Source organism: Bombus affinis, chromosome 7 (genome assembly GCF_024516045.1).
Source record: "Bombus affinis isolate iyBomAffi1 chromosome 7, iyBomAffi1.2, whole genome shotgun sequence".
Taxonomy (NCBI): domain Eukaryota; kingdom Metazoa; phylum Arthropoda; class Insecta; order Hymenoptera; family Apidae; genus Bombus; species Bombus affinis.
This window is the reverse complement of record NC_066350.1, coordinates 14,822,567-14,848,792: the sequence shown is the minus strand read 5'-3', so window position 1 is coordinate 14,848,792 and position 26,226 is coordinate 14,822,567. Positions and strand designations below refer to the sequence as shown.

The following is a 26,226-nucleotide window of genomic DNA, read 5'->3' as shown; positions in this document are numbered from 1 at the left end:
TTTCATTTAATCACTCCGTCATCACTTTAACGTAGTAGATTTTTTAAAAACTAAATTTCATAGACAAAATTATAGAAGGGGCCCAAAATACCGACATATGGACCTGAAAAATTATAGCGTAGAGTCGTCCCTGTGTAGTGAGTCACATCCTAAGATTGCTCGTAGGGGCGCTTCGCTTTGCCGCCATAGCCGTTTTATCTACTAGTGTTTGTGAATTGGCTTTTGGTATGAAAGTCCGAGTCGTTGAGTGGACTTGAGTTCAGTAGTCAGTAGTGGTCGGTCGAATGCACGGAAAGTATGGTTATGGAAAAAGTTGCGTTTGGTTAACTTTCCTCTTATTAGGTTTTTCACAGCGAGAAAAATCGGTTTCCAACGGCGTCATCGAATAATTTCATATTCGTGTTAAAACCGGCTATTTTACGACAGGTCAGGTAGACAAATATTTTGATCTTTTTGACCGTTTGGTATTCGCGTGACACACCTCCGGGAAACTTTTTCTTTTTTTCATGTGAAACAAACGAATAGAAGCATAGTTACATTCTGAATATTCGTGAACATTATTTTTTATACCTTCGTATCGAATTGTGATTCAGTGTTATGACGTATCGTGACAAGAATAATTCTTAAGAAATACTAATCGAGTGTTCTCATGACAGTGTGAAATATAAAATGTTGTAACAGTGTTATTCTTTCTTTTAAATATATCATTTTATGGCGGGAAATTGAACTTTGAAGAAGCGGACGTCACCAAGTACGTTAGACAACCAGCACAATTATCTTTTATAATCATGCCAGAGTTCTTTTTATTTTTATTTTTATTTTTTTTTTTTTTGGTTCTTCCCCCTGATTTTCAATTTGCCTTATCTCTAATGCATTTTATTTTGTTTGCATACGTCATACGCTACCGCTATTTTAAGTAAATCACTCAGTGAATCTTGATAAGGTATAGATGGCGAATTTGGCGGTGGATATACGTTTATGCAAATAGATCTTCGACAAGTCATTTTGTGTTCTGTTCCTCCCATTGTGTTTATATTGCCAAGTTCATGAATCTTTTGGCTGTGTAACTTGCGTAACAGAAATGCGATTCATCTCATTAGAAGTGTTGAGATAGACACACTGCATCCCGTGTAATCCCTCTACACATATGTACATACGCACATGTAAAAACTTGCTTTCTGATAATTGCTTTTTTGCACGCTTCTTTCCATCGTCAATCACCAGTTTCATTATTGAGGATGAGTTATATTAGTTTTTTTATCTTCGGTTTTCAGCTGGCCTCTTCCCTCTCTGTGCGATTATTCTTTGGATATCGAGTTTTGAGTTACGATTAGAAACACATTCTTATTTTATTCGACGACGCGGAGCTCACACAGTTAATCCATAACTCACCGCTACCTGACTGTGTTACCTCTGAGAATTCTTTGGAATTTCGGCCCTCCCGGAAGGCGATGCTTTCTATCTTCGTTCAACGATTCGATTAGAAAGATTTCGAAACGTTAAAAAAGCTACACAAATGCCGAAATCGGCAGCCAAGTGGACATTCTGGAGGTCTCTGTCATATTATTAGACTGCAGATGTTCATGCATATTCGTACTTTCATAAGTTATTAATTAAAAAGAATGAAACCTAAATAAACACTTATATTATCCATTACATAATATAACATATAATTCACTTTGGATATCTTATGCAGTTTTGCATATTACGCGCGTTTTATATAATTTCCGCTTTTAAATTTCCCATACATAAATGCATAAACATCTGTAGAACGTATTATATTTTATTTCCTCGAAATCAATATATCAGATTGATTGAAATACGATAACGTCAACTCGTCCTTTTGAATAATACGACGATAAACACTATTCCTCATCATTCTTTGTAGATTTTTGTTCGTTGCAATCATAACAATTGCACATTATTACTTAATCTCGTGCTGATTAAAACTTGCGACTGATTTTTTAACCCTGTTTTACGACGTTTTTGTCCTTTGTTTTTTGTTTCTTTGATCTATCGATCGATCATTTCTGTTGCTGTTTTATTGCGTGTATCGATCATCATTAAAGCAACGCATAATCGACGCACCCGATTGGGATAGTCTTGATAATTTGAAAATGTTCCATTCACGTGCGTTGAGCTATGTAGTATAATTTTACTGCAATCGATTGAACTTAGTTGTGTAATACATAAAGGTGTGCGCGTATTTGAGTAAGTATATCGTGCTATATCGCGCATGTGTACTTACAATGTGATCATACAAACGAATATACCAGTTTGCCAAAATATTTCCTCCAAGTCACAAAGTAAATTAATTTGATCAATCAACCAATTACCAATTTTATTCCCTATAATTGGTTTAATAACTTTTATAAATTTAAAGATTTAGCAATTACGTAAAGATGTAAATTATATAAATTACATATGCATAATCAAGCATTGATATTTTCTATCGCAATGTCAATTTGATAACAACATGCGAGTAACTGCTTGGCGTACCACGTCGCGATTAATCGGACGATAATGGACTTATCAGTTTAAGGTAATAAGAAATACTTGAAGTTTGTAATGAGTAACTTCTTCGTACGAGCCTCGCGGCGAATAACAGAAATTACGATTTACTTTCAAAAGGATATAAATCGCGTTCCGTTGGTAACTCTTAAAGATAAAATAGGCGCCGATGCGAGTGATAAAATAGCTTTTCGTTGGCAAATAATTTTTTTTTGTAACTATACTACCGTCAGTACTGTCATTCGCGTGGCGCGCTCACAAGTGTCAGCACGAAATATGCTATCGTTCTAAGGTTTTTCTTATCAACGGTGCCAGTCAAATCGTCGTACTTCTTCGCATTTCTCATGAAGTGTCTCAATTTCCTTCGAATATTTATGGTGTCGGTACATTTGCGTTATTTTATATATATATACACACACGTAATACACACGTAGAAAAAAGAGAAAAATAAGAGTCGGGTCTCTTCTCCCCCATGGGATGAGAACGTGATTGACGATCGATTACCATTTTAGAAAGTGCAAGAGGCCCGTCGGCGAGGAGAACGAGGAGAATAAGAAAGGAAAACGGAAACGAGCAGCGGAAATAGAGATCGAGGTGTCGACGAAAGAGAAAGAGGTTTCGACCGTGGAAACCAAACGGAAAACCATGGAACACACGGTCACAAGATGCGACGTCCGTTTACCAAAAGTCACACCGATCACCGATGACTATGAAATCAGTAATCACGTGCTTGGTCTTGGAATAAACGGAAAAGTTGTTCAGTGTTATGACAAAAATACCAGGGAAAAATATGCGCTCAAGGTGAGATAACGATCGACGATTTCTTCCGTGGAATCGGTCATTCTTTTTAATTAGTCTTCGTTGGTTATTCCGTGGAATCGGTCATTTTTTTTTTAAATCGGTCTCTGTCAGTTATCCTGTGAAAAATTACATACGCGTTTGTCTTTTGTATATACGTATACGAGAAAGTGGATTTAACCCTCCGCATGCAACGTGAGACGTGCAATTTTAACCTCCCAACGATTCTTCAGTCGCCAAATAATTTTGTTTAAACCTTTCGAGTTTTTAACAACTAATCGTTTAATATTTCATCTTGACACCTATCAGGATATCGTAGTAGAGACGTTAAAAGTAGCCATAAATTTTTCGAAATTTTTCAAAGCCTCGAGCACGTTAGAAACACGATCTTAGATGCCCTACCGTGGTACGCTATGTTAGTAAAAAGTAGCTTGCACCCGAACGGCTAATTTTGTGTTAATGGACTTAATTTTAATGGAACATAAATACGAAATGGACAAATATGAAAGCTTCGAAACACCGAAATAATCGGATTATTTCGTTGTTCCTTTGTTCAGGGAAATGACGCTATATACGTATTACGGTGCAAGCAAACCTGATCGAATCCTTTGGTTTCTTTATATTCTATTTTACTGTGCGAAACTAGCCGGGAGCTGGGAGACTTGATTAAAATTTCACGCACGAGCAATAAAACGTTGTGTACAGGCATGTAATTACAAAAGCGGCATGTATGACGACACGTGTAGGTTGAAAACGTCAGACATATTATTTTTCATATTGCTACTCGATTATACCGACCGAGATAAACGTAACAGAGTTTACGAACGTTTCGATTGTTATCAGTAGATATAAAAGCAATATATGTTTCATACATATAAGTGTAATATGACACATCTGGCCTTAGTTATTTTTGGAACACGCGGAACGATGCTCCAAGGATGAACCGGATACCTTATTTCGTGCGTGTACATTTTTACGCATATATAGATCTATCAGAGATGTACAATAACGTCGCGTTAATTGTTCGCCATTTCACTTCTCTAGCTGGTTATCGCTCTCCCCACCAATTCTTCATACTGATTTTGTGAGCGTACCTCTGGCATTATGTTTCTAAAATAAACAAAGGTATCGTGTACTTGTATCTCACTCGCACTCGACAGGGAAAAGAAACGTTTGAAATTTCCTAGAAATATACCTACCTCGATAACTGACCAGATAAGGTTCCGGATCGTGGCCAGTTAACGAAGTACCGCTGTATCGATACCCACTTAGCGGTGCTAAAGTATGATCATCGACTGACGGTGTCCAAGCGAGTCCAGACCGCGAGTCATCTTCTATTTATACTCGGTGATTTCCCATTCGACGATTCCGACCATGCGGTGTATCGCTCGAAGTCTGTTCGTCTCTCTTATTTTCTCAGTATCGCCTTGGAAAAATTTTGGGGATCCTTGTGTTTTCGCCTTTCCGTTTGTTGTTCTTGCAACTTCTCGCGCCGTCGTTCCCGCACAGAATTCCACGGGCAACTGAACGAACGCCAAATGCGGAATGTCATTGCAATCATAAATATTATATGAATCGTGAAATCAATCGCTTGTCTATAGTAAAAGTACCGGCGAAGGTAATAACGAATTCGGAGTCGTGATAACTTTCTCGCCACTTATTAAATACTTTAACACTAACGTGTATGTAACTGTTAAGAATAGTTTAATCAATTTTTAAATTTGAAGAATAATTTGAAATAGGTTTTGAAAGAAGTATCGATTAAAGGCGTACATACGTACATAGAATGTCAACGACCGATTACGTGAATCATACGATGCCACACGCGCGACATATGCCTTGCTAATTTAGGAACTGTTCCTTCATAGATTTTTCTTGTTATAGACGATATTTTAAAGAATTAAATTTGAAAAAAAAAAAAAAAAGATAAGTTTCGATATCTTTTCGTAGATCATACTTTGAATACACGAATCAGTTACAAATTATAATATATACGTATATGTACCATATATAGTTAATAAAGTATAATATACCATATCAAACTATAATATATATATATATGCTATTGTCTACTTTTTGTATTCTTATTCTCTATCCTTTTATTATTTATTTTTCTCTGTAAATAAGAAAGTAAACACGCAATGAGGATATGCAAACATCTGATATGTATGCTGTATAATCGTGACTGTATAGACAAGAATAGCTCGATAAGTTTCGACAGTAATATGTCATTATTTATACTTATATATGTAGTATCGATGATCTCATATTTGCTTGTATAAAAATTATCGATGCTATCAAAGGTATCGACCCGTCAACTAATTCAACATCGAAAGATTAAAATACATTTCTTGTCATAAACCAACTATCGATAGATATTTTCTTTTTTTACGTAACATGGTAGTTTCGTAGCAACGTGTAAAGGTTAGGTGATCGCGATCGTATGTGTTACAGATATTAGTCGATTCCCTATCGATTGATCGCGTATGCCTTTTTTCGATACAGACGATATCTTAATGAAAGTAAAAAGGAAAAACTAAAAGAAGAGACGAAGAAAACAATCGGCAAAGAGAAAAAGAGAATTTAACTTGTACAAAGCGATTCGTTTGAAATGAATGGTTAGCAAGCAGAGCGGAATTTAAGGATAATTTATCACGCCGAATTATCGGGATCGAATGATTGGAAACGAGTCATATAAATCAGCAAAACAGTTTAAATTACGCAGTATGACCATGAAGAGATCCAACAGTAATGGCGATAATTCTATTATTCCGACAGTCGCAGACTCTTAATTATCTCTTTGTATTAACCTTCGAATACTTCCGATTCAATGCTAAATTGATTCGACGCCTTTGCTACGCGATAATTATAATTGTCATCAATATGGATTCATAATACGAATTTATTAATGCGAAATGTTTTTATGCGTGTCATTGAAATAATGATTTTTGTAGGACGTGGCGGTCGCTATACGGTGTAAGCTGATACCAATGTATAGATTCTGGTAATACAAGAAACAGCACCTTGAGGCATACCCGAGGAGAAAGTCAGAGAATCATATTTCCACGCGTATCTTCGCGTAGCTACAAAAAAAAATCAATGTTTGCGGACTATGGCAGGGGCCAATGTTACGAGCAAGTGTTCCTGTTACGAATTTGGTTTCGTTGATTGATTACTCCTTGCCTCGGATACGATCAGTCGGACCGTTGTCACCATTGTTTCGCGTTTCTTTGCCTTGACTGTAGCATTCCGAGAATACTTGAATTTTTATTTCTTCGTTCTTGTACGAACGAACGGTTTCTGTATTTCTGCGATCCGTCAGTAGAATCTCAATAACAGGAAATCAGTGACGAAAATATCGTTGCGATTTCTTTTTATAAAAAGATTTTCATTTCAAAACGTTTTCTCCTTTACACGTAAGCTTGATGAAAATGTCGAAACGTTTTATACGTTTATTACGTTATTTATGAAATTGATTACATAAAAACGTTATATAATTTGTATAATTAAGGTGAGAAAAGGAGAAAAAAGAAGAACAAACGATCAGCTGTATTGCGCGTTTCTTTTTCTGCGTAAAATACGCTAGTGTAGGCTGCTGAGCATAATCTGATCGCACAGCCTATTAATAATAATCCTACGAGTTCAGTTATGCGTCTGTTAGTCGTCGTAACAATGCACATGTCACTTTGTGCTAACGCTAATCACATTACCGCGGAATAATACAAAACGGTCGAATGCTCGTGAACACGTAACCAATGTATTTTCATTTATAAGGGGAGCATAACAATCGTGGAAAATCCTGCGAATCGAACCACCTTGACGATTACACACTGTTCAGCAATATCGGAGAAATCCAACTTGCTTAGGAAACAGTCGATTTTTCGTACTTTAAGGACAAAGATTTGAATTTGAATTCGACGCTGTGTAAATTGGAAAATTTCAGTATTTAACGATTATATTTGACCGATCTTTTGTTACAGTCTCGCTTAACGTAAGGCAAGTTTTATGTGCAGATGAACGTATCTTCTTATGTAACGAGTTTTTCGCGGAGGTTTCATTTATACGTGAGAGTTGTCTATTTCATTATCACCATCGATACAGCAACTTCAAGTCGAAACCGGTTTCGACCTTTTCAAGCGCGTTCCGCAAGTTTTAATTGTATTTGAACATTTTTAGAACGCCCAATGTATTCGTTGCTCTAAAAATACTACTCAATCGTGAGACACTTTTTCCGCCCTTCTTTTATCTCGCGACTTGATATCAGCGCCATATTTTTCACGACGTGTATTTTTACGAACTGATGCATAAAATTACACGCGACAGATATTGTAATCTTCGAGTTTATAAACGTTCTATAGCTATCGAACGTGAAATAACAATATTTTAATTAAGAATAATGCTCGCTTTATATTATAAAATATATAGAGGCAAAAGGAAGAAGCAAACTAAGTGGGAACGAAATGAAGTATTATACTAGTCAAGAATTCGAGTTTAACATGGATCTTGTTCGACGTTACTTAAATAAAGGACATTTATACCGTGCCAATAGCGACTTTGTAGCGTTAGATAAAACTTTTGTTTGCTCTGCCAAGTAATTCTTTGAGCTGAACATTACGAGCTGGTTATACATACGACATGTTTCCAACAGTAATATTTTTTATTATTTTACGTATTCACAAGCACGAAGTGTTTTTTATCGGTTGTAACATTAAGATGGAAGACATTTAAATTTCAAGTAAATTATATGTAATATATATACATACATATAATGTATTTTAATCCAACAGTATGAATTAAAAACAGTGTTAGTAAATTAGAATATTACAGTATTTTAAAACTACGTTGTACTCATCGATGCGGACTATCGTACATTAACTCAAGAATGTTAGGTCGCGAACCACTACATAATGCAATAAGTTTTATCGATTTAACGATGGAGTCAGCTGTTTTTAGGTCATTCACCAGCGGTTTTTAAAGCGAATATACGAGAGTATCATACGTGTGTATAAAATTCATACGCGTTCCATTGCGTATTCTTCTACCTATTAAATATTGTACAATGCTATACGATACTGCCATTCGCTATATTATCACTTCTAATGTCTATTCATTTTTATCTTAACAGATTACGTCACTTCATTTATTCAAGGTTTCGTGTAAATCCCCTATAGCCTCGAAATTTTTATAAGCTGTATGTAATTTCTATATTTTGGAATTGTTGAATTTAATATTGATTTTTGTTCAATTTTGTGCTTATAGGTACTGTACGATTGTGTAAAAGCACGAAGGGAAGTTGAATTGCATTGGAGAGCGTCAAACTGCAGGCACATAGTGCAAGTCAAAGATGTATATGAAAATACATATAGTGGAAATAAATGTTTATTAGTTATTATGGAATGGTAAGCTTGTAAATATTTGGACTAAGTGATTTTACCGTATAAATGATATTAATGAGCAATATTAAATAATAAGTTTCATCAATTTTTAGTATGGAAGGAGGAGAACTGTTTGAGAGAATACAAGATAGGCAAGATGGTGCTTTCACGGAGAGAGGTAAACTAAATTAATGTATTATATTTTGATGATGTATTTAATGTAAATATAAGCAACATTTTCTGATTATCTTATGTAATTTTTGTATAGAAGCTGCACAAATAATGTATGAAATTTGTGTTGCTGTAAAGCACCTGCATGATATGAATATTGCACACAGAGACCTTAAGCCGGAAAATCTTTTGTACTCTAAGCCTGGTATGTACATAAGTATATTAAAGCTGAATGAATCATAGAAATGTTTAACATTCGCTGCATTGTACTGAATTGAACTTATACATAGATTATGTATTTCGTTTTTAGATAGTACTGGAATATTGAAACTTACTGATTTCGGTTTTGCGAAAGAGACCCATATGAAAGATACGCTACAAACCCCGTGTTATACGCCATACTATGTTGGTAAGTTGTTTTTCAACATTCTAATTTTATTTTTAACCAACTTAATTGCATAAGCATATGAAAATAACAAAGCAGGTATTTTTTTCTGGTTTATATAGCTCCTGAAGTTTTGGGACCAGAGAAATATGACAAAAGCTGTGATATTTGGTCACTTGGAGTTATAATGTATATACTGTATGTAACTATTATTTACGAATAAATATTTTAAATTTATATATAGATTCTAAAACATATCAATATTTTATAATATTTTAGATTGTGCGGTTTCCCACCTTTCTACAGTAATCATGGTTTAGCAATTTCACCAGGAATGAAAAAAAGAATTCGGTTAGGTCAATATGACTTTCCAGCTCCTGAATGGTCCAATGTAAGCACAGAGGCAAAGAATCTCATCAAGGGTATGTTGTGTACAGATCCAGCTCAAAGACTTCAAATCGACGAAGTTATGCGCAACAAATGGATTGCTGTAAGAATTCTGTTTCATTATTGTCGATTCATGCGTTGTACGGTCGTAAATATAGATCATTGTCTGTTTTATATATAGCAATACACGGAAGTACCCCCCACGCCTTTACATACTGGTCGCGTACTCCGAGAAGGCGAAGAACTTTGGCCAGAAGTTCAAGAAGAAATGACACGGTCATTAGCTACCATGCGCGTAGACTACGATACGGCCAATTTGAAACAATTAGATCACACAAATAACGCGTTATTAAACAAACGTAGACGAGCGAAACAAAAAAACGCTGTACCACCGACTGCTAATCCTACGCCAGCATCCTAGGGAGACGCGATAAGAGCCAGTCAACACTGGCGCGTCTTTTTACGAAGATGTATAAGGTATAGTGTAATGACCATGAGAATTGTTTTTTGACAGTTACATAATGTAAAATATAAAAATTTCATGCAGAATAGTCTTGAAAAAATCCTGCCTACGTCGAGATATTAGACGCATGAAATTGTATTTGACCATGCAATTACGACAATTTACGACATCTTAAATATTTTTAAAATGCTATCGACCGTAATTGCCAAATTTGAATGACAGGAGCACAGTTGACATAATAAACAAAGGATATTTTGCCAGTTATGGTGCATTTTTCGCGACTTAAAAGATTTAATAATACAGAAAGAAGTACCAGGATTAAAAATCAATCTAATACGACTAAATAATGTATATTACAATTTATATTTATTGATGAAACGTTAATAAGAAAACCGTTTTGTCATCAGTAACTGCATATATAATAAATTCATATTGAAAAGGAATATAAAAAATATTTTTCAATTTTAAATGGAATGTTGGACTTCATAATGAAGGTCTGTTATCTAATATAAAAGAATACGCCACCTAATTAGCAGCTTCTCATTGATTTACTTAAAATTTAAGTCTTAATTCATAAATTAAAATGCTTGGCAATTTTTATGTGTATAGTGTTTCTTTAAATTATTAAACTACTATTATTTATCGTGATTGACGTATAAGACAAAAATACATCATGCCAATTTTTATTAGTACGTTTTTTCAGTTGTTATCTGTGTACAGTTACAATTCATTCAAACTATGAAAATAACGTTTAATTAAAAAATAATGCAAACATGTGTAATGTACTTTTAAGTGATATTTTGACTGAGGCTGAATACGTGTAAGAATCCTTATAATTGTTGCAAGGTGCTAACATACGTTGCTCTAATTATTTCGTAGGTATTAAAACAATACTACAATTTCCTAATTTTTTAAATAAATAAAATTTATAGTAAAAGATGGAACTTAGGAACAAAGATGTATACATTACGATATAAATGTAGTAATTATATTTTTTTAGATGTATTATAAAATAAAAATTGAAATTTAGACTAAAGAAATGCCTTAACCAACATCAGATCAATTTTTAGTTTAATGTTTAATTAGCATAATTAAATATTTCTGTTAGGTACAGATTCAGTAACGTGTAAGGTGAGAGGTGATGAAATCTCATGAATGTATCATTGTTTCTTCTGAGGCGACGTTTATGTTATTAATGTAAATATTATATGTACGAAGTATTTTTAATAAGATACTTGTAGTTGAAGCTATGATTATTCATATTATCAACAGCTCTCCATGATAAGTATTAGAAATGTTTAATAGATGAAAATAGATCTTATGACTGATAAATAATGAGAAAATTAGGCCTTAATTGTTTTCACAGTTCTATATCATTGAATTGTTTTCAGAATAATAAAATTCTAAACTAAGTACTATATTTAGTAATATACTTATTATTAAATAATAGATTATTTTAGAATCGTGGAAACAAGACTTCTTCAAAATAAACATTATGTAATGGTTCAGCTTCTAAACCTCATTAAAAATAATCAAACTGAAGGTCAACTAGTTGTATACGAAAACTGACGCAAACTTAAAGAAAGGACAGTTCTACGCTACATTTTTAAATTAAAATAATACGTTTAGTTTCAAATGTCATATAAACGACTGTTGCATTATTGTACTTGATAATACTGAAATAGTACAAGTGTTGTTTACGATTTTATAGATTAACATTATTAGAAAACGAAAATAAGTATGCGTGGCTTTGAGTTGGACTATAATATCGAAATATTTTTGTAATGGATTCAAGTATATTGATTTGCACTGCATTTATAAAACTCGACAATAAATGTAAAAAGTATCATTAATTAATGCAATGTCAGTAAATCTCTGTTTGGTACAGCCTTTGTTCACTGTATAAGTGTCACTTTATTGCTACAAGTAAGCGTAGCGCGAGATACCTTCATATAACACGTGTTTTATAACGAAGTATTATCAACGTGTATAATTTGCTTTCGATAAATAAAAGGAATAATTTTGAAAGTTCAATAAAAAAATAAAAAATTGTATTATTGATATAACTGTGATAAATATATAAATAAATATGAACAAGTAAAAAATTAAATTTAAAAATAAAGTTGTGTATGATATATTTCGAAACACGGAACTATACATAAGCCTACATTACATTGCTTACAACAATATCTCGAACAACGTCTTTTATCAAGTTTGGCACATACAACACATCTCCGCAGTGGGTTTTTTCTATTAGCTTTATCACTTTTATACAAAGTTGGAAAATGTCTTTCAGTAAGACGTAAAAGACTTTCGGATCTAACAGAAGACGCTGTCTCCATTGATCGGGGATACGTTTGTAAAAGTTCCGTAATTAATGCTAAATGAAATTCGCACATTGGCAGAACCTTTTTGGTCTTGAATTTATATAAATAATACGAATTCCACACCGAAAGATCCAATAAATGAAAGAATAACCTTTTGTACCATTTTAAGGTTCTCCTTGTGCATGCAACCGCGCTTATTATACGGTTAGTTTCACTAACCATTTCCATTGATTTATTGTAATCTAATATACACGTAGGCTTCTGTACGACTTCACCTGTACGATAATTTATCTTTCTAGAGTTTCGATATTCCGCTGAATGACTCGTGGATAGCATCCAAACTTCGTGTTTGCTCTGCCATTTTAGTACAAGCAAATTACCCGATGATCGAAAACTTAATTCTCCACTTTTTAATTTTTCTTCCATTTTCGGAATACCTTCGCATCGTTTTCTCACTGTTCCGCATGAGTTTATACTACAATTGTGCAAAAACTTGAATAGTGCGGGACTTGAGAACCAATTATCGACAAACAATTGATAACCCTTTCCTAAATACTGTTGTAGCAAGTTTACCACAATGTTGCCTGATCTACCGAATTTTTCAGAAAATGTATCAACGTCAGAAATAGCGCCGGTATAAACAATAAAATCTAAAATATATCCTGTCTTACAATCGCACAACACAAACGTTTTTATTCCAAACCTACTCCTCTCGGGTTTGTATTGTTTAAACGACAATCGTCTTTTGTAAAGCATATGGCTCTCATCAATACGTAAGTCCATGAAGGGACGAAATGATTTTTTGAATGTTTCGCGCAGTTTGTTGTAAGGTTCACGAATTTTTGTTAGTAGGTTTTTAGACGTCTCTAATCTTTTGTCGTTAAAATGAAGCACCTTTTGTAATGCGAGATATCTATCCCGTGTCATATGTTTACCAAAGACATCTGTTCTAATAATTTCATTGGTACTCCAATATTCATTGCATGATAATTTTTTTAAACGGGTCATTGTCAACGTCAAAGCAATGAAACGATATAACTCGTTTATCGTAGTATCATGCCACTTTTTCAGTGAGGAAGGAATGTTGTCCAATTGTTCGACTGTATATCGATAAAAATTGTTCGTAGTGTTCGTTATATGTGTCATCAAATCCTCGGCAAAAATATTCGGAAATAATCTATGATTTGAGATGAATAGGTAATATTGTCTGTTATAATTCCAGAATCTCTATCGTCGAATGTATGTATATGAGGTTTTAAATTCGCATGCAACCACTTTATATTTGAACTATGGCTCTTTTCTTTGGTTATTTCTGCTTCTGAATCAGACGAAATAAGAACTCCCCCCCGTTCGACATTTCCACTGTTGCGGCAGGAAACGATGTCGTTTTCGCTTGATGAATCAGAATACATTGTATCCATTGTCTACAAATTATTTACAATTTGAAGTAAAGTCTGAACAATTAAACTTGCAAGCAATAACGACAAGTACATATATTATGTAGCGCTCATATTCCGCCCAACTGTAACGGGTACTTATCTAAACCGATAATTTGTACAATAATTAATTAAAGATGACAGTAGGCTGTACATATGTATGCTTTTGGTGATTATTGACTTTAGCCGAAGGTCGATCGTGGGAATACATTCGGCGATTGTCGGCTATAGTCGACGCTCGTACCGAAGAGGTTAATTATTCAATTGTACTCTGTATTTTAATTACTAATTTACTAATAGAATTATTATAAAAATTCGTTAAACTGTAGTTACAGAAAAATAAAAGAAATATACAGTACCAAGAATATTAAAATCACTAATATTATTTCTTTCACCTCTATCTCTAAAATAGATATAAGAATTTAAACTAATTTTTAGACAATATATCAAACCTTGTCTTACAGTGTCTATTCTAATTAGATTTGCTCAATGTATTTGCTCAATTTGCTCAATTAGTCAATGTATAATTAATGCATTTATATTTTTCTTTCTACATTATATTTTTAAGTCTACTTAAAGCTTTCTGTGCAAGTAATTTAAAAAAAAATGACATTGGTATTATTTATAGAATTTACTACCATATTAAATGCCAAGACTAATGTTCAAAATATATAAATATATATTTACATGTATGATATAAATAACTTACTTAAGCTACCTATGAGTAAAGTAAATCTTATACAATCATTCTATTACAACTCATTACTTGAATTATGCTACCATATTTCATACATTGTTCAGTAAACACGGACATGTCATAACCGAAGTATATTTTGTTGCAGCGATAAAAATACTTTTTAACCCATGCTTAACTTTACAAAAATAAATAAGAGCTAAAAGGGAATCCGAATATTATAGAAGACATGTAAATTGTCTCATATTCAAACTTTATGATTCGTTATAAACAATTTGTAAATAAATATTTTACAAATTTTTATAATAATATATCTATCACAAGTTATGAAAAATATGTATAAAGAAAATTTCATCTCTCTACTAATAGACGATCTCTTCATGTCAAATTTGGGGGATAAATTCATCTAAATATGATCAGTAGTAATTTTTGTTCCAATGTTATAAATAAAAATGAGTCACATATGTATAAAAAAATTTGTACGATTATATTTTTTTGTAACAGGAATACCATATACTTATAGTATTATGTACTTATTATATATTTATAGTACGAAATGACATACTTGTTAAAATGTATCAAATACAAGTAGTATTTGTAGTTTTTATGCTTTATAACATTTAAAAATTTATATACTAGATTTAATTGAATTTATTTTTTATTTAAAAGCATTTATTTTTTTTTATGTAACTTACAAAACCAAACACTGTATATTTATCATTTATATGTTCGTTTCTTGTATACACTGTATACTTACACATTTAAAAGAACAATTACACACAATTGGCTTTGCACACCAAATTATAATTGTTCCTACACAAACATTAAATGCTACATCATACATGATCTTTATCATTAATTTCTGACAATATCTTCGCGATTTAAGTATAAACTTTTATTAGCAAGGCATAAAAGTAAAATTATACTAAATTATAACATCTTATGAGAAACAACATCCTTTTTATAAATTTGCTAAGAATTATTGGAATGCAAAGGAATGACAAACTTTGGTCCAAAAGGAGACCTATATGTTATACCAACATCCGCATATACTTCGTTTGGCAATGCAAGATTACATAAATATAATTTGCCATTGTCAACACTATGAGATAATGGTAATCCACCAAGCAGGCTACATTTACTAAGAATACCAGGTGTACCTGTGGCTGGTGGTTCAATGGCTAAAATAGGCGCCCTATTATTATTTGCCCATTTTGCTATAGGCGTAATCATTCTTGGTGAGTTCTCGTCACAAAGTGCTACAAGTATCAAATCCACCACTGATGGCAAGTTTTTAAATTTAGTTTCTACCTTGTTTCCTGTTAACTTGTACAAAGACAATTCTTGTAGGAGAAAAACATCTTCGGAATTTTCTACAAACACTATTGTCTTAATGCCGTGACTAGATAACTGTCTAGCACAATTAACACCTGCAGCGCCAGAACGATGAGGTCCACAAAGTGCAATAATCGTTGGCCACTGGTGTGCATTATTTGGATTAAGTCGATGGCTTCCTCCTAACAGTTGCAATATAATTTCTGTACCAGCACGACCAAGAAGTTCCACCTAATTTTAGTATTAGTTTTATTACACAAAAATATTGTAAGCCTCTTTCTTATATTAACTAATTGTACATACTCTACGCTCCCAACTAATACCCAATCTATCTGCTGCTCCTATTAATTGACGATGAAGGTTAAGTGTTATACTAGGAATTATTAAACCATTGTCTGTTACATATTCTATTTCACCAGCACTAGGTACCAGTATCTGTCTAATATCTGCACGTTCAGAAACAATAATATTTTCATCGTGCCTATAGTTTACTTGCTTTTGTTTCTTAGATTTCAAAGAATTTATTTTTTGCCACACAGCCTGTAAAAAGTGTACATTACTTTTAATACTATGTTAATAATGTGCTATGTAATGAAACTATAAAGAGAAAGAAACATACCTCTTTATCAAATAGGGCTAAATTCTTTTCAAAATCAAAGTCTTGACTTAAGGATTGATCAATTGGCGTACCAAATGTGTGCTCATTTCTTTGTTTACTACTTAATTTTTTTTGTATTGGTTTATCAATAGAGTCAGCTGAAAAAGCAAATTATCAAAAATGCTTCACATTTATTTATTATAAGAAAAGTTAAAATTCTTCACTATTATACCTAATGGAATTTTTCCATTTGCAGGTTGTTCTATTGTGGATTGAGAATTATTATTTGGTTTCTTAAAATTAGTTTGTGTTTGTGATGATGTGGATTGAACAGAAGATGAAACACTTTCGGAAAATGATCTACCAGCTCTTTTGGCAATAGGTCTCTTTACAGTTATATTATTCTGTGCTTGATTATTATCACTTGTATCACTACTATCGAGTCCTATATTATTAATTGATATAAACTCTACATTCACTATATCCTTCGCACTAAAAATTAAAAAACAATCTGTGATTAATTCTGCGTGCTTTATTTAATGTTCTTATTTATAAGGAAATCGATCAAATTCTGATCACTAAACGATACCATAATATAACTATAGGTGAACTATGAGGAACTCCGTTACAAAAAGCTTTTGAAAGTATTACGCAATCCTTATTTAAATCCACTATTTGTCCTTGATAAGTTCCAACTTCTTCGATACACTTTACAGAAACTGTACAACCCACGAATTGTTCTGACATCCTGATTATCAATCTAGCTACACATAACAGACTTATAAAAATCATACATCCTCTATGAGGTCTTATTTGAATGAAACTAATTGTTTTATGTGAATAATGATTATAGAAATATCTTAACATAGTAACAACAATAAATATTTTATGAATTAGACGATTAAAAGTTCAAGAAAATCGGAATTTTTACAAAAACAAGTATGAAAACAAAAATTATACAAACCTAATATAGATGATTAAATCTAAATATATTTTTATTATTCGGTTAACAATGATTACGGTTAATTTAAAATTCTATTATTATTTTTATGTTTAAAAGTATCAAACATATGACAATACATTCATTAACGTGGAATACCGGACATAATTTCCGTATATTTTCATACTACTCCTACTCTAACCCCACACCATTCGTAAGAATCTACAACGCGCTATATGAAAACGAAACATACCTCGATACTATTGGTTCGTTCCTCTTGTGATCGATTTTTCACTAAAAAAAAATACTAGAGATTTTCAAATATTTAAACTATTGTTTACGTTATTGCATAGCAAATATTTCATGAAAAAAATAAGCATGAATTTTATTCAAATATAAAAAAGTTTACAGAAGATAATGTATAAAATAAAACGAAAAATTATTACTGAAAAATTTAAGTGGTACATTAAAGTTATTGGTTGTTGTTCTGTGACATTCTTTAACATCCGACAAAGATATTCGTAACATGCATTCTGATGTTCTTCATCATTTAGTATGTAGATAATTACGTACTAATATAACTTTGCATTTTTGTGGTAGCATCAATCAAATTGTGATTGATACATTGTATCTTTGGCCTTTGTATCTTCATTTAAAATGTAGCACATATTCAACAGGTAAATAAATTATTTAAAAGTGCGTAATGTTCATTTTATTACTTAATTTTTAATATCAATTCAAGTTAATATTTAATTCAAGATTAAATAAAAGTTTACAATACTAAATTTATCTATAATTATCAATACAAATACGGCATGTTTTATATTTTATTTTAATATATTATAGTATAATATTCGCAGAATATAAATAAAGATTATATTATATATGTATATAACACAATATTTCAAAAATGTTTTTTTTTACATCTTCCAAATATTTTATTTTGTTTCTAAAATAACTATGCATCGTTATATATGGTTTTTGCCTAAACATTTTACTTATATTTCTGATGGTTAAAAATAATAAAAATTATTATTTTAGAGAAAAACCTCTAATATATAAGATATACCAATATTTAATAATTTTATTACTCTCCCATAATTATTTAATGAAATAAAAAATTATAATAGCACATTTTACTTTGTTCTATTATATTCAATGGATCGTGGAATGATGTTGGTATAAATCTTTGTTAAGCGCCGAAGCGAATATCTTTACTTTAAAGTGCCTCGGAATGTTTTAAGAGGGAAAGCGTTACGCTTTAGTGTACTTTAGTCTTTTCTACACGAATACATAGGTACTGAATATACGACTACCAGCAGGAAGGAAGAAGCTACGTTAAAACCGGGAATGCCAGTTTATACACGAACATGTAAGAATAAGAACCCACAGTGAAGACAAAAAAGATTCCTGTCTCGTTGTGCGTCATGACAGTCATGGCCGTCATGGGACTCCCATTGCTTATGTGAAACAAGCCTAACTGTAGGTTGTTGGTTGATGTAGTATATTCCTTCTTCGTATGCCTAAGAAGAAGGGAGCCATCACCGTATAAAGTGTAGGGCTATAAGGTGTAGGGTATAGGGTGTAGGTGTAATCGACCTTACGCTGGAAGTGAAACGAGTCAACGGCAGATTAACGAAACGGCGTACCTATAATTATTAAATTTTTCTGAATTTCTAATTATCTTGTATATTTTTGTTAACTGAAATTATCACGATATCGCACAAAATATTATAAAGAAAAGTTATATTTTTTATGTTGCAACTTGCTAATTTTAAGCTATGCTTTATTCGTTTATGACGCATATTTTGTTTATCTAATTATGCTAATTCTTATTATATTATACTTCCGTTATGTTCTGTATTCTCTTAGCTGCTAGCAGATAATTTGAAATTTGTATCTTAGATTAATCGTAATAAATATATCAAATGAAAGTAATGTATGAAAGGTAAATACCTTGTTCCAATATAAAAGAATCCAACACTTTTGGTAGATGTTTGTTCAAGTGCTGTGAATTCTTGATTTTATTACAGGACTAATTTTTTAATCCTCTTTCTTACAAACATTTTCGTGTAATGATATGATAGGTATATAACTAATTTAAAAAGTTATGTCAATTTATTTATAAAAATATTTTAAAAAGTACAAAATATACAAGTATAAAATTTATAGAATATCAATTTATCTACTTAAATATTATTTACATGATTTTGTTCTACATGAAACATCTAGGACAAATAGTTAACTTTTATATTGTTACCATTGCTTCGATTCATAAAGTACTTAAATTAAATTCTTTGCATTTAAGATTATCTACTGTGTTGTACTTTATTTTTGTTGTAATTTGTGTTGTATCAAACAGACTTGTAGAAAATTGTTTATAATCTTCCAATAACTGATATATATTTTCATCTATGTCGGAGCATGCCAGATTTTCTACTACATTACACATCTTATTTACACTTTCTTCAGAAATTGGAAATTGGTCTAAAATCTGTAGCTCTTCTTTCAATACAGTATTCAAAATAGTAGCCTATAACGTTCATAGGAAGTTGGACTTTACTTATTATCTCTATAATAGCATAAAATTTATATTATATTTAAAAAATACTCGATACATACATTTTTTGCTCTTTGCTGTAAATCTTCTAATCTTTGATTTATATTCTCAAATTCTGTGTCACTATACTGTATCCTTTGGTACTTGTCCTCTTCCAATAAAACATTACTTGGAACAGCAACATATTTATTTACAATATTCTAAACAAAAGAGTTATATGTGATATATACATACTTCTTTACATGTACTAGAAGAAATATTTTGTCGATATACCTCTGGTCAATGTAATTACCTCAATATTTTCTAAATGTGGCATTGCTCCTTTAAAATATGCTGTCTCTAAATTCTTTTGATTTGCCTTAAGTACTGTTAAATTCTCAGAATTTAATTTGTATGTTTTTTCAATTGTTTGACACATCTTCTCAATTGTGCTAAGAATCCTTTCACTTACAATACTTTTCACTACAAAAAAAAAAGCAATTGAAAATACTTCTACATTTATACTTTATCAATCTTCTTACTGCATTACTAAATAATACTAGAAATCTATGAACTCTAAAAATTACTGTTAACAGAAATAAATTAAAATACTTGTTAAATATATAATATAATTATTTGTATTAAATCATTTATTATATATATTTTTTACACTTTATTCAGACATTTGAATGAAACAAAATTAATACAAAGCAAAATTAAAAAAATGTAACTGGAATTTGATACGTATATCGGCTCAAGGTCAATTTTTATTTGTTTGCTCTCTGATTTTGAAGCGTGAGAGATGAGAAGGAGAAAGAAGCGAAAAGAATAAGAGAAGAAACGAGAGAAAAGAAAAAAAGTGAAGCGTTAGTCGTCTTTATGATTAACTTCGTCCGTAGGGGCCGGTGAAAGTATTCCAAGCAATGGACGAGTGTGACTCTAGTCATGATCAAATCTACATGATACCAGAGTGCACCCGTCCAACGATTGGAACATGCGGTTGTACACAATCAGAATGCTGTAAAATCTGAAAAACATTCAAGAGAAACTGAAAACGGCGGCGCCTTACAAGTAGCGTACACGGCTCTTGAATGAAAGCTAAACAGCTGCATTTCGTATTCTTCCAGCTTGCGTTTTTGTAATTCCGAGGACGCCATATCGTTCTAAATACACGTTAACTTGTAATAGTTTTTCAATGAAACCACTATTATACTATCTTGATACTTTTTCCTGAAGTAACTGTGCTTCTTTCCGATGATCACACCTTGACGTCCGTTGACAAATGAACATGGCGTCTATCTGCCTGCGTACGACAGCGTCCTTTGTCCCTTCGCGTTCGGCAACGCATCCGGATTTCTTAGCGGGACTTCAGTCCGTTTCAAAATCAACCAATCAGACATCATCCTTTGCCAATGAAAATCCACGGTTCCGGTTACACCGGAATATGTTTATGATTACTCTTTTATATGTATTTTTCTATTTACATTAACGTATCCACAATCACGACAAAAATATTTCCTTATTACGAGATATTAAATTTGTTTTTTTTATACACTTGACAACCCGTATCGCGGGTCATTACATAAATCTTCTATGTTCCAGCTTCGCAATATCGTCGCGAGATGGCTGCACTGGGAACTTGAGAAAAATAAAATATTGTTGTAGGATACCTTGTAATGCGCACGAAGTAAACCAATATCTTTCATTACATGAATTTTGAAAGTTAGACAAATAAATGCAAAAAATAACATTAGAAATAAAACTTAAGTATCAAAGTTATGATATAAGTTTACAGGTACGCTTCCATGAGGTATGTACCCAGAGAGATAGTTGTCGTGTGAGGTAAAATAAGGGCTTTGTTTATTATCACGGGAAAGGGAAATGAAACGTGTTAGCCGTCTACTCAAGGGTAGTGGATATAAAGTTTAAATATTTTCTTTTTCTATCGTGTTATCAACAATTTAAAATTCAAATGTTTTTTCCCGTTGCCGAAGATCTCTTTAGAGTTTTACGTGAAATATATATGACTAAATCATGAAAATGAATATAGTCACGTGTAAAAATTATTAAAATATTTACACTTTTATTTTTAGGAATATCATTAATCCTTTAATAATTTCACGAAAAAAATATTAATCATTACAAATTATTGACTAATTTGTATTTACACGCTTAAGCTCAAATCATACATATGTGTATGTAAATATATCTTACAAATGACATCATCGCAATTTTTTGTACTGGTATGAGTCATTTGGTTAATAATTCATGCAACGTTATTCGGAATTATTTTTACGTTCACTCTCGTAACCGCAATGACTACGGTGGTCTTTCTATGAATTTACATGCAAGTTAGTTTCATTTCTATAAAGGAATTACCAAATTCGGTATAACGATAATTCTCTTTAGACGAGATGAGTCAACGTATAGAAGTAACTATATACACTGATATTATTTGATTAATATATCGATCGATACCTAATATAATTTTTTAATTCGTTTAGAGATAAAAAAGGAATGCGAAGAAGTGAATGCTCTTTGCCATTCGTCTTATGCACAATGACGAAGTGAATGGATGAATCGAAAGAGGTAAGCGCTCGACGAAAGTAACGTGCAAATACATGCTTCTCACGCGCGTACATATACGTGCGTGTGAGCCGATACTTTATGCGTTCGGAACTCCGTACACAGATAAATTCGATATTCGATACGTATTCTTGCTTTTATCTTTCTGCGCACATTGATTTATGCTCAGTCGCGATTTCCTATAAAATATAGATGCGCTTCCTGTTCTCTCACCCTATATAACTTTTGGCATTTAAAATTCAAATTTAAATTTCAAATTGAAACATATCTGTGTTTCTTATCAACTGATACGAAACCTTACGCGCGATGTGACTTGAAATTGTTCTGAAAAATATCAGCGACGAGGAAGGAAGATAAAGAACATACGTGTATACCCGGCGCCTTTTTAGTATTTTTAGATCGACACAATTTCTTCTTTCAATTTTCTTTGGGGGAAATCATTCCTATCTGCTGTATATTCTATATGGCGGCGGTGACATGCCGGTCAATTTCTTGATCGTACACGTTATCGTTTGTTATAAATAAAATAAAAACAAATTTTACGCAATGTTCACTCAACATTGCGCCATTGAATACATACTCAGTTTTGTATAGGCGCGCGCTTCCACAAAGCACGTACACAGATATACATCGTAGGCGTGTAAGTTTATTCCTATAGGAGTTGAGGCGCGTGTCGAGTTTGTACGACGCTGAGTGCGCAACCGGTCGGCGCAGGTCCCTGTAAAAAGCCGGGGGCCCGATTCCGTCGCCGCTCTTCGGATACCACGCGCGCTCGTTCTCTCAGTTTGTATTCGGTATCCACCTCGTATCGGTGGATACGTTCGGTTCTTTATTCAGTTGTTGAACGATCATCCTTGCGAAAAAAAATATCGTCCTCTCGTATACGTACGTTTTTCAAGTCGAAAATTAAGTTTCAAGCCAAACGACGACTTTAGTGCCAATTGTGTCGCTTATTGACAGTGTTTTCGAAACAAAGAGGGGAAAACATGTTACCATTGCGATTTGTTAGTCTGTTGGTGATACTCTTTGCCGTGCAGGGTGAGTTTTCCTCATCTTTTTTTATTTTTATTTCAGAAGGGCATCGTTAACTAATGCGACCAACTTTTTAAGGATAAATTAATCCTGGTTGTTCCAATTCACCGGGACGAATATTTAAATTTGACCAATGGCATACATTATGTACACATTCATGAAAAAGTCTTTTTATTTTAAAACTCGAGTGAAGTCATGCTCGTCCTTGTTGTTTCACGCGGCGAACACGCGTCTTCTGCGTCTATTCAAGGATTCCATTAAGTTAATTAAATCTAGATTTAACGCCTGGCGAACAGAGTGTACGCGTTGGCGTGGGTGCTGAGTAGATCGTGCTAGGAGACCTTAAAGTTCTAGGGTCGAGACGACGCGCATGATAATTTCGCATGCATCACGGCTAACTAACAGTTACCTCACCGTCCGCTCCGTATAAGCAATTGCAACAATAGTTACCATTGCGGGGCAGCATGGACGAGCATCGGTCGAGTGATCGTTCGTTGCGGAAGGAACAATTACTGTATCTTAAAAAAGCTTAATTACTCTTCCTTGTGCGCCAGTTTAGCCAGAAGCACGCCCGTTGCTCGATAAACCGGTAATTGCGTCCACTTTCAATTTGCGATGTTGACGATGTCGAGTACTTTGATACTTCGCGTCGGCCTGTTTGCTGTTTCATAGTTCTATAATTCGATGGTCGAATGTATGAAACACGCGATAAGAAGACCTTTGCAATCTAATTTCGTCCATACGTTGTTCACCACGCGGTCCAATTTAATTCACTACCTACAACCAGCTGTGCAATATTGAAATAAATTGCCACGTGAGAAGAAATATCAATTGGAGACGTTTATATACTTAAGATACTTATGGCAGAATAATAATACGATTGGGCGTTTTGTAAAAAATGCATGTAATGTATGGTTATCGTAACAGACAATCTGCGATGATAATTGGTAGCCACTATTAAGCATACATCCTATGTGATAAGTTTAATTGTAAAGGTATATCATTTATTTCGTCCTAGGAGATAGAATATTAATTCAAAGTTATTATATGATATTAATGGAATATTGATAAAATGCACATTATCGCATAAGATGCCCAATCTTTCAACATTAAAACCAATTTGAGATATTTATCAATTGATAATTATTTTTACTTAATAATTTAACTGGATAATATTAAACGCCAATTAAATCTAATCATACGTTATTGCAACACTAAATTTTAGAAAGGGCTTTCAATAACAAGTATCTTATTATAGATCACGTGTGACGGTACTGGTTAAAACGACTCTTCAGATTAGACGCTCTCTCTTTTCTATTAAAATATACACGACCTTTGCTATACAATGGTATAGCTGATCACACGAGATGTTAGATTGTAAATGTTTTATATATTAACAACATCAGATATTCTATTCTAGCGATGGGATTTTCAGCACGTTTGAAATAAGCTTCTTGAGTAGATAGAGCGTCTGACGAGTTCGAGCTTTTTCACTTAACGAACAAGCTCTCTATAGCGTTGGCAACCAAATATCTATACGTATTCGGATTCTAAGGAACTAACGTTCGGAAGAGTAATAAATCCTTGTACGATAAATAGTCACGGCGTGTTTCACTCTTTCGAACATCTGGGATTCGTAACGTTGAAATTATCCCCCGATTCCAGGGCCAGGCTTGCCAGCAAACGTTAGTTAATTGTTTCATTAACATTCCGCGTAAACTACATTCCTGTGCATATTCGAGCGTGTACATTTAACGCTCGATTGGCATGCATTTATTTACATGGCGAACGCGCGAGAAATGGAGTTTACTATAGGAACAACATAGTTCACTTTGCGATGTCCGAGTATTGAATACCATTGAAACAAGTAATGAACTTGTTAAAACCAACGATCTCGACTAATCGACGAATAGTGGTACAAGCGACAGAATCGATAATTTCACAAAGTTATAATTAGAACTAAACTTTAATTAAAAAGACCAATTCAAGCATTAAAACGTATTGCTACTCAAACTGATAATGTAAAAGCACTTTTAGCGACAAAATTCCTCATTTGAGAAAGTTATAGGTAAAATAAAATTTTTGTGGGGAAACTATAGCTGATACTTGATGCGGAGCGAATGCTTCCGCTGCTTTTTATTTTCTTTCTTTCAATGTGGAATACCAAATAAAGTAAAATTTGTTAGTTTCTTCGGTACATGTAACGAACATGTGTTTCAATTTTTACGGTCAGTAGAGTGTCTCATTTTTAGACCTGAAAACTTACCATTTTTACCATCGGTGCTCCAGATTATTTCACACAGTATATGTTTCTTACAGCGTTTCATGTACATCTAGCGAACACCGAACTAGAGAAACCATTCAGATAAGAATATCGCTGTGCTAGCTCGTAATTAGGGATCGTTTCGCATAAGTCCGCAAAGATCGACGAGCGTGGAGGTCTGTTTCTTGCGTGGAATTGTCCAGCTGTTGGCAAATTCCATTGAGAAAAATATGCGGGAGAGGGTCCGGTATCTTGCGAATGCAGTAGCCTCTTTTGATCCCCAAAGAACCGGTGGTAGTAGTTGGCAGAGAGGTTGCTGAATGGCCCGAAAAATAAGATAAACGAAAGTATCACGGGGGGTAGGTGGGAGGGACGCCAGGTGAACA

General features: G+C 33.0%; 5 protein-coding genes and 1 long non-coding RNA gene across 14 annotated transcripts in view; 2 read left to right on the top strand and 4 right to left on the bottom strand.

Annotated features, from left to right (window-relative positions):
- The first annotated feature begins 140 nt into the window (after positions 1 to 140).
- Positions 141 to 11,996, top strand: LOC126918718 (MAP kinase-activated protein kinase 2). Of its 8 annotated transcripts, none has more exons than XR_007711424.1 (11): positions 141 to 751; positions 1,275 to 1,551; positions 3,024 to 3,312; positions 8,569 to 8,708; positions 8,798 to 8,862; positions 8,953 to 9,060; positions 9,166 to 9,264; positions 9,363 to 9,438; positions 9,520 to 9,730; positions 9,809 to 10,104; positions 10,175 to 11,996. XR_007711424.1 is itself a non-coding variant. In XM_050726940.1 (11 exons), exons 3-11 carry the CDS (start codon positions 1,517 to 1,519, stop codon positions 10,046 to 10,048), a joined length of 1,263 nt encoding a protein of 420 aa, XP_050582897.1. In that variant the 5' UTR covers positions 142 to 426; positions 736 to 751; positions 1,275 to 1,516; the 3' UTR covers positions 10,049 to 11,996. The 8 variants fall into 8 exon arrangements, 7 of the variants coding, with proteins under 7 accessions (XP_050582897.1, XP_050582895.1, XP_050582901.1 ...); XM_050726940.1 differs by having other exon boundaries at positions 142 to 426; positions 736 to 751; positions 9,809 to 11,996; XM_050726938.1 differs by having other exon boundaries at positions 142 to 751; positions 9,809 to 11,996.
- LOC126918721 (uncharacterized) lies at positions 2,333 to 5,113 on the bottom strand. Its single transcript, XR_007711427.1, has 3 exons — positions 5,091 to 5,113; positions 4,509 to 4,832; positions 2,333 to 4,419 (listed from the first exon to the last, which is right to left on the bottom strand). It is a non-coding gene; the product is annotated as an uncharacterized LOC126918721 (long non-coding RNA).
- Positions 11,997 to 12,195: 199 nt separating the features above from the next.
- LOC126918717 (piggyBac transposable element-derived protein 4-like) lies at positions 12,196 to 14,342 on the bottom strand. The gene is made up of 2 exons (XM_050726936.1): positions 13,909 to 14,342; positions 12,196 to 13,841 (listed from the first exon to the last, which is right to left on the bottom strand). The coding sequence occupies exon 2, from the start codon at positions 13,561 to 13,563 to the stop codon at positions 12,202 to 12,204; it is 1,362 nt and encodes a 453-aa protein (XP_050582893.1). The 5' UTR covers positions 13,564 to 13,841; positions 13,909 to 14,342; the 3' UTR covers positions 12,196 to 12,201.
- Positions 14,343 to 14,514: 172 nt separating this feature from the next.
- LOC126919036 (enhancer of mRNA-decapping protein 3) lies at positions 14,515 to 17,666 on the bottom strand. 2 transcript variants are annotated; one of them, XM_050727713.1, is made up of 6 exons: positions 17,445 to 17,666; positions 17,070 to 17,240; positions 16,713 to 16,972; positions 16,502 to 16,638; positions 16,186 to 16,422; positions 14,515 to 16,113 (listed from the first exon to the last, which is right to left on the bottom strand). In XM_050727713.1, exons 2-6 carry the CDS (start codon positions 17,225 to 17,227, stop codon positions 15,520 to 15,522), a joined length of 1,386 nt encoding a protein of 461 aa, XP_050583670.1. In that variant the 5' UTR covers positions 17,228 to 17,240; positions 17,445 to 17,666; the 3' UTR covers positions 14,515 to 15,519. The 2 variants fall into 2 exon arrangements, with proteins under 2 accessions (XP_050583670.1, XP_050583669.1); XM_050727712.1 differs by having other exon boundaries at positions 17,070 to 17,244; positions 17,445 to 17,665.
- Positions 17,667 to 19,519: 1,853 nt separating this feature from the next.
- LOC126919049 (protein MIS12 homolog) lies at positions 19,520 to 21,276 on the bottom strand. Its single transcript, XM_050727739.1, has 4 exons — positions 21,029 to 21,276; positions 20,273 to 20,442; positions 20,043 to 20,180; positions 19,520 to 19,953 (listed from the first exon to the last, which is right to left on the bottom strand). Exons 1-4 carry the CDS (start codon positions 21,114 to 21,116, stop codon positions 19,693 to 19,695), a joined length of 657 nt encoding a protein of 218 aa, XP_050583696.1. The 5' UTR covers positions 21,117 to 21,276; the 3' UTR covers positions 19,520 to 19,692.
- A 2,011-nt stretch (positions 21,277 to 23,287) lies between these two features.
- LOC126918841 (neurotrimin-like) overlaps positions 23,288 to 26,226 on the top strand; it is a 66,372-nt gene continuing 63,433 nt past the window's right edge. Inside the window, exon 1 of the mRNA XM_050727267.1 lies at positions 23,288 to 23,583. Coding sequence (XP_050583224.1) covers positions 23,532 to 23,583 — 52 coding nt within the window. The 5' untranslated portion in view covers positions 23,288 to 23,531. The remainder of the gene's footprint in view (positions 23,584 to 26,226) is intronic.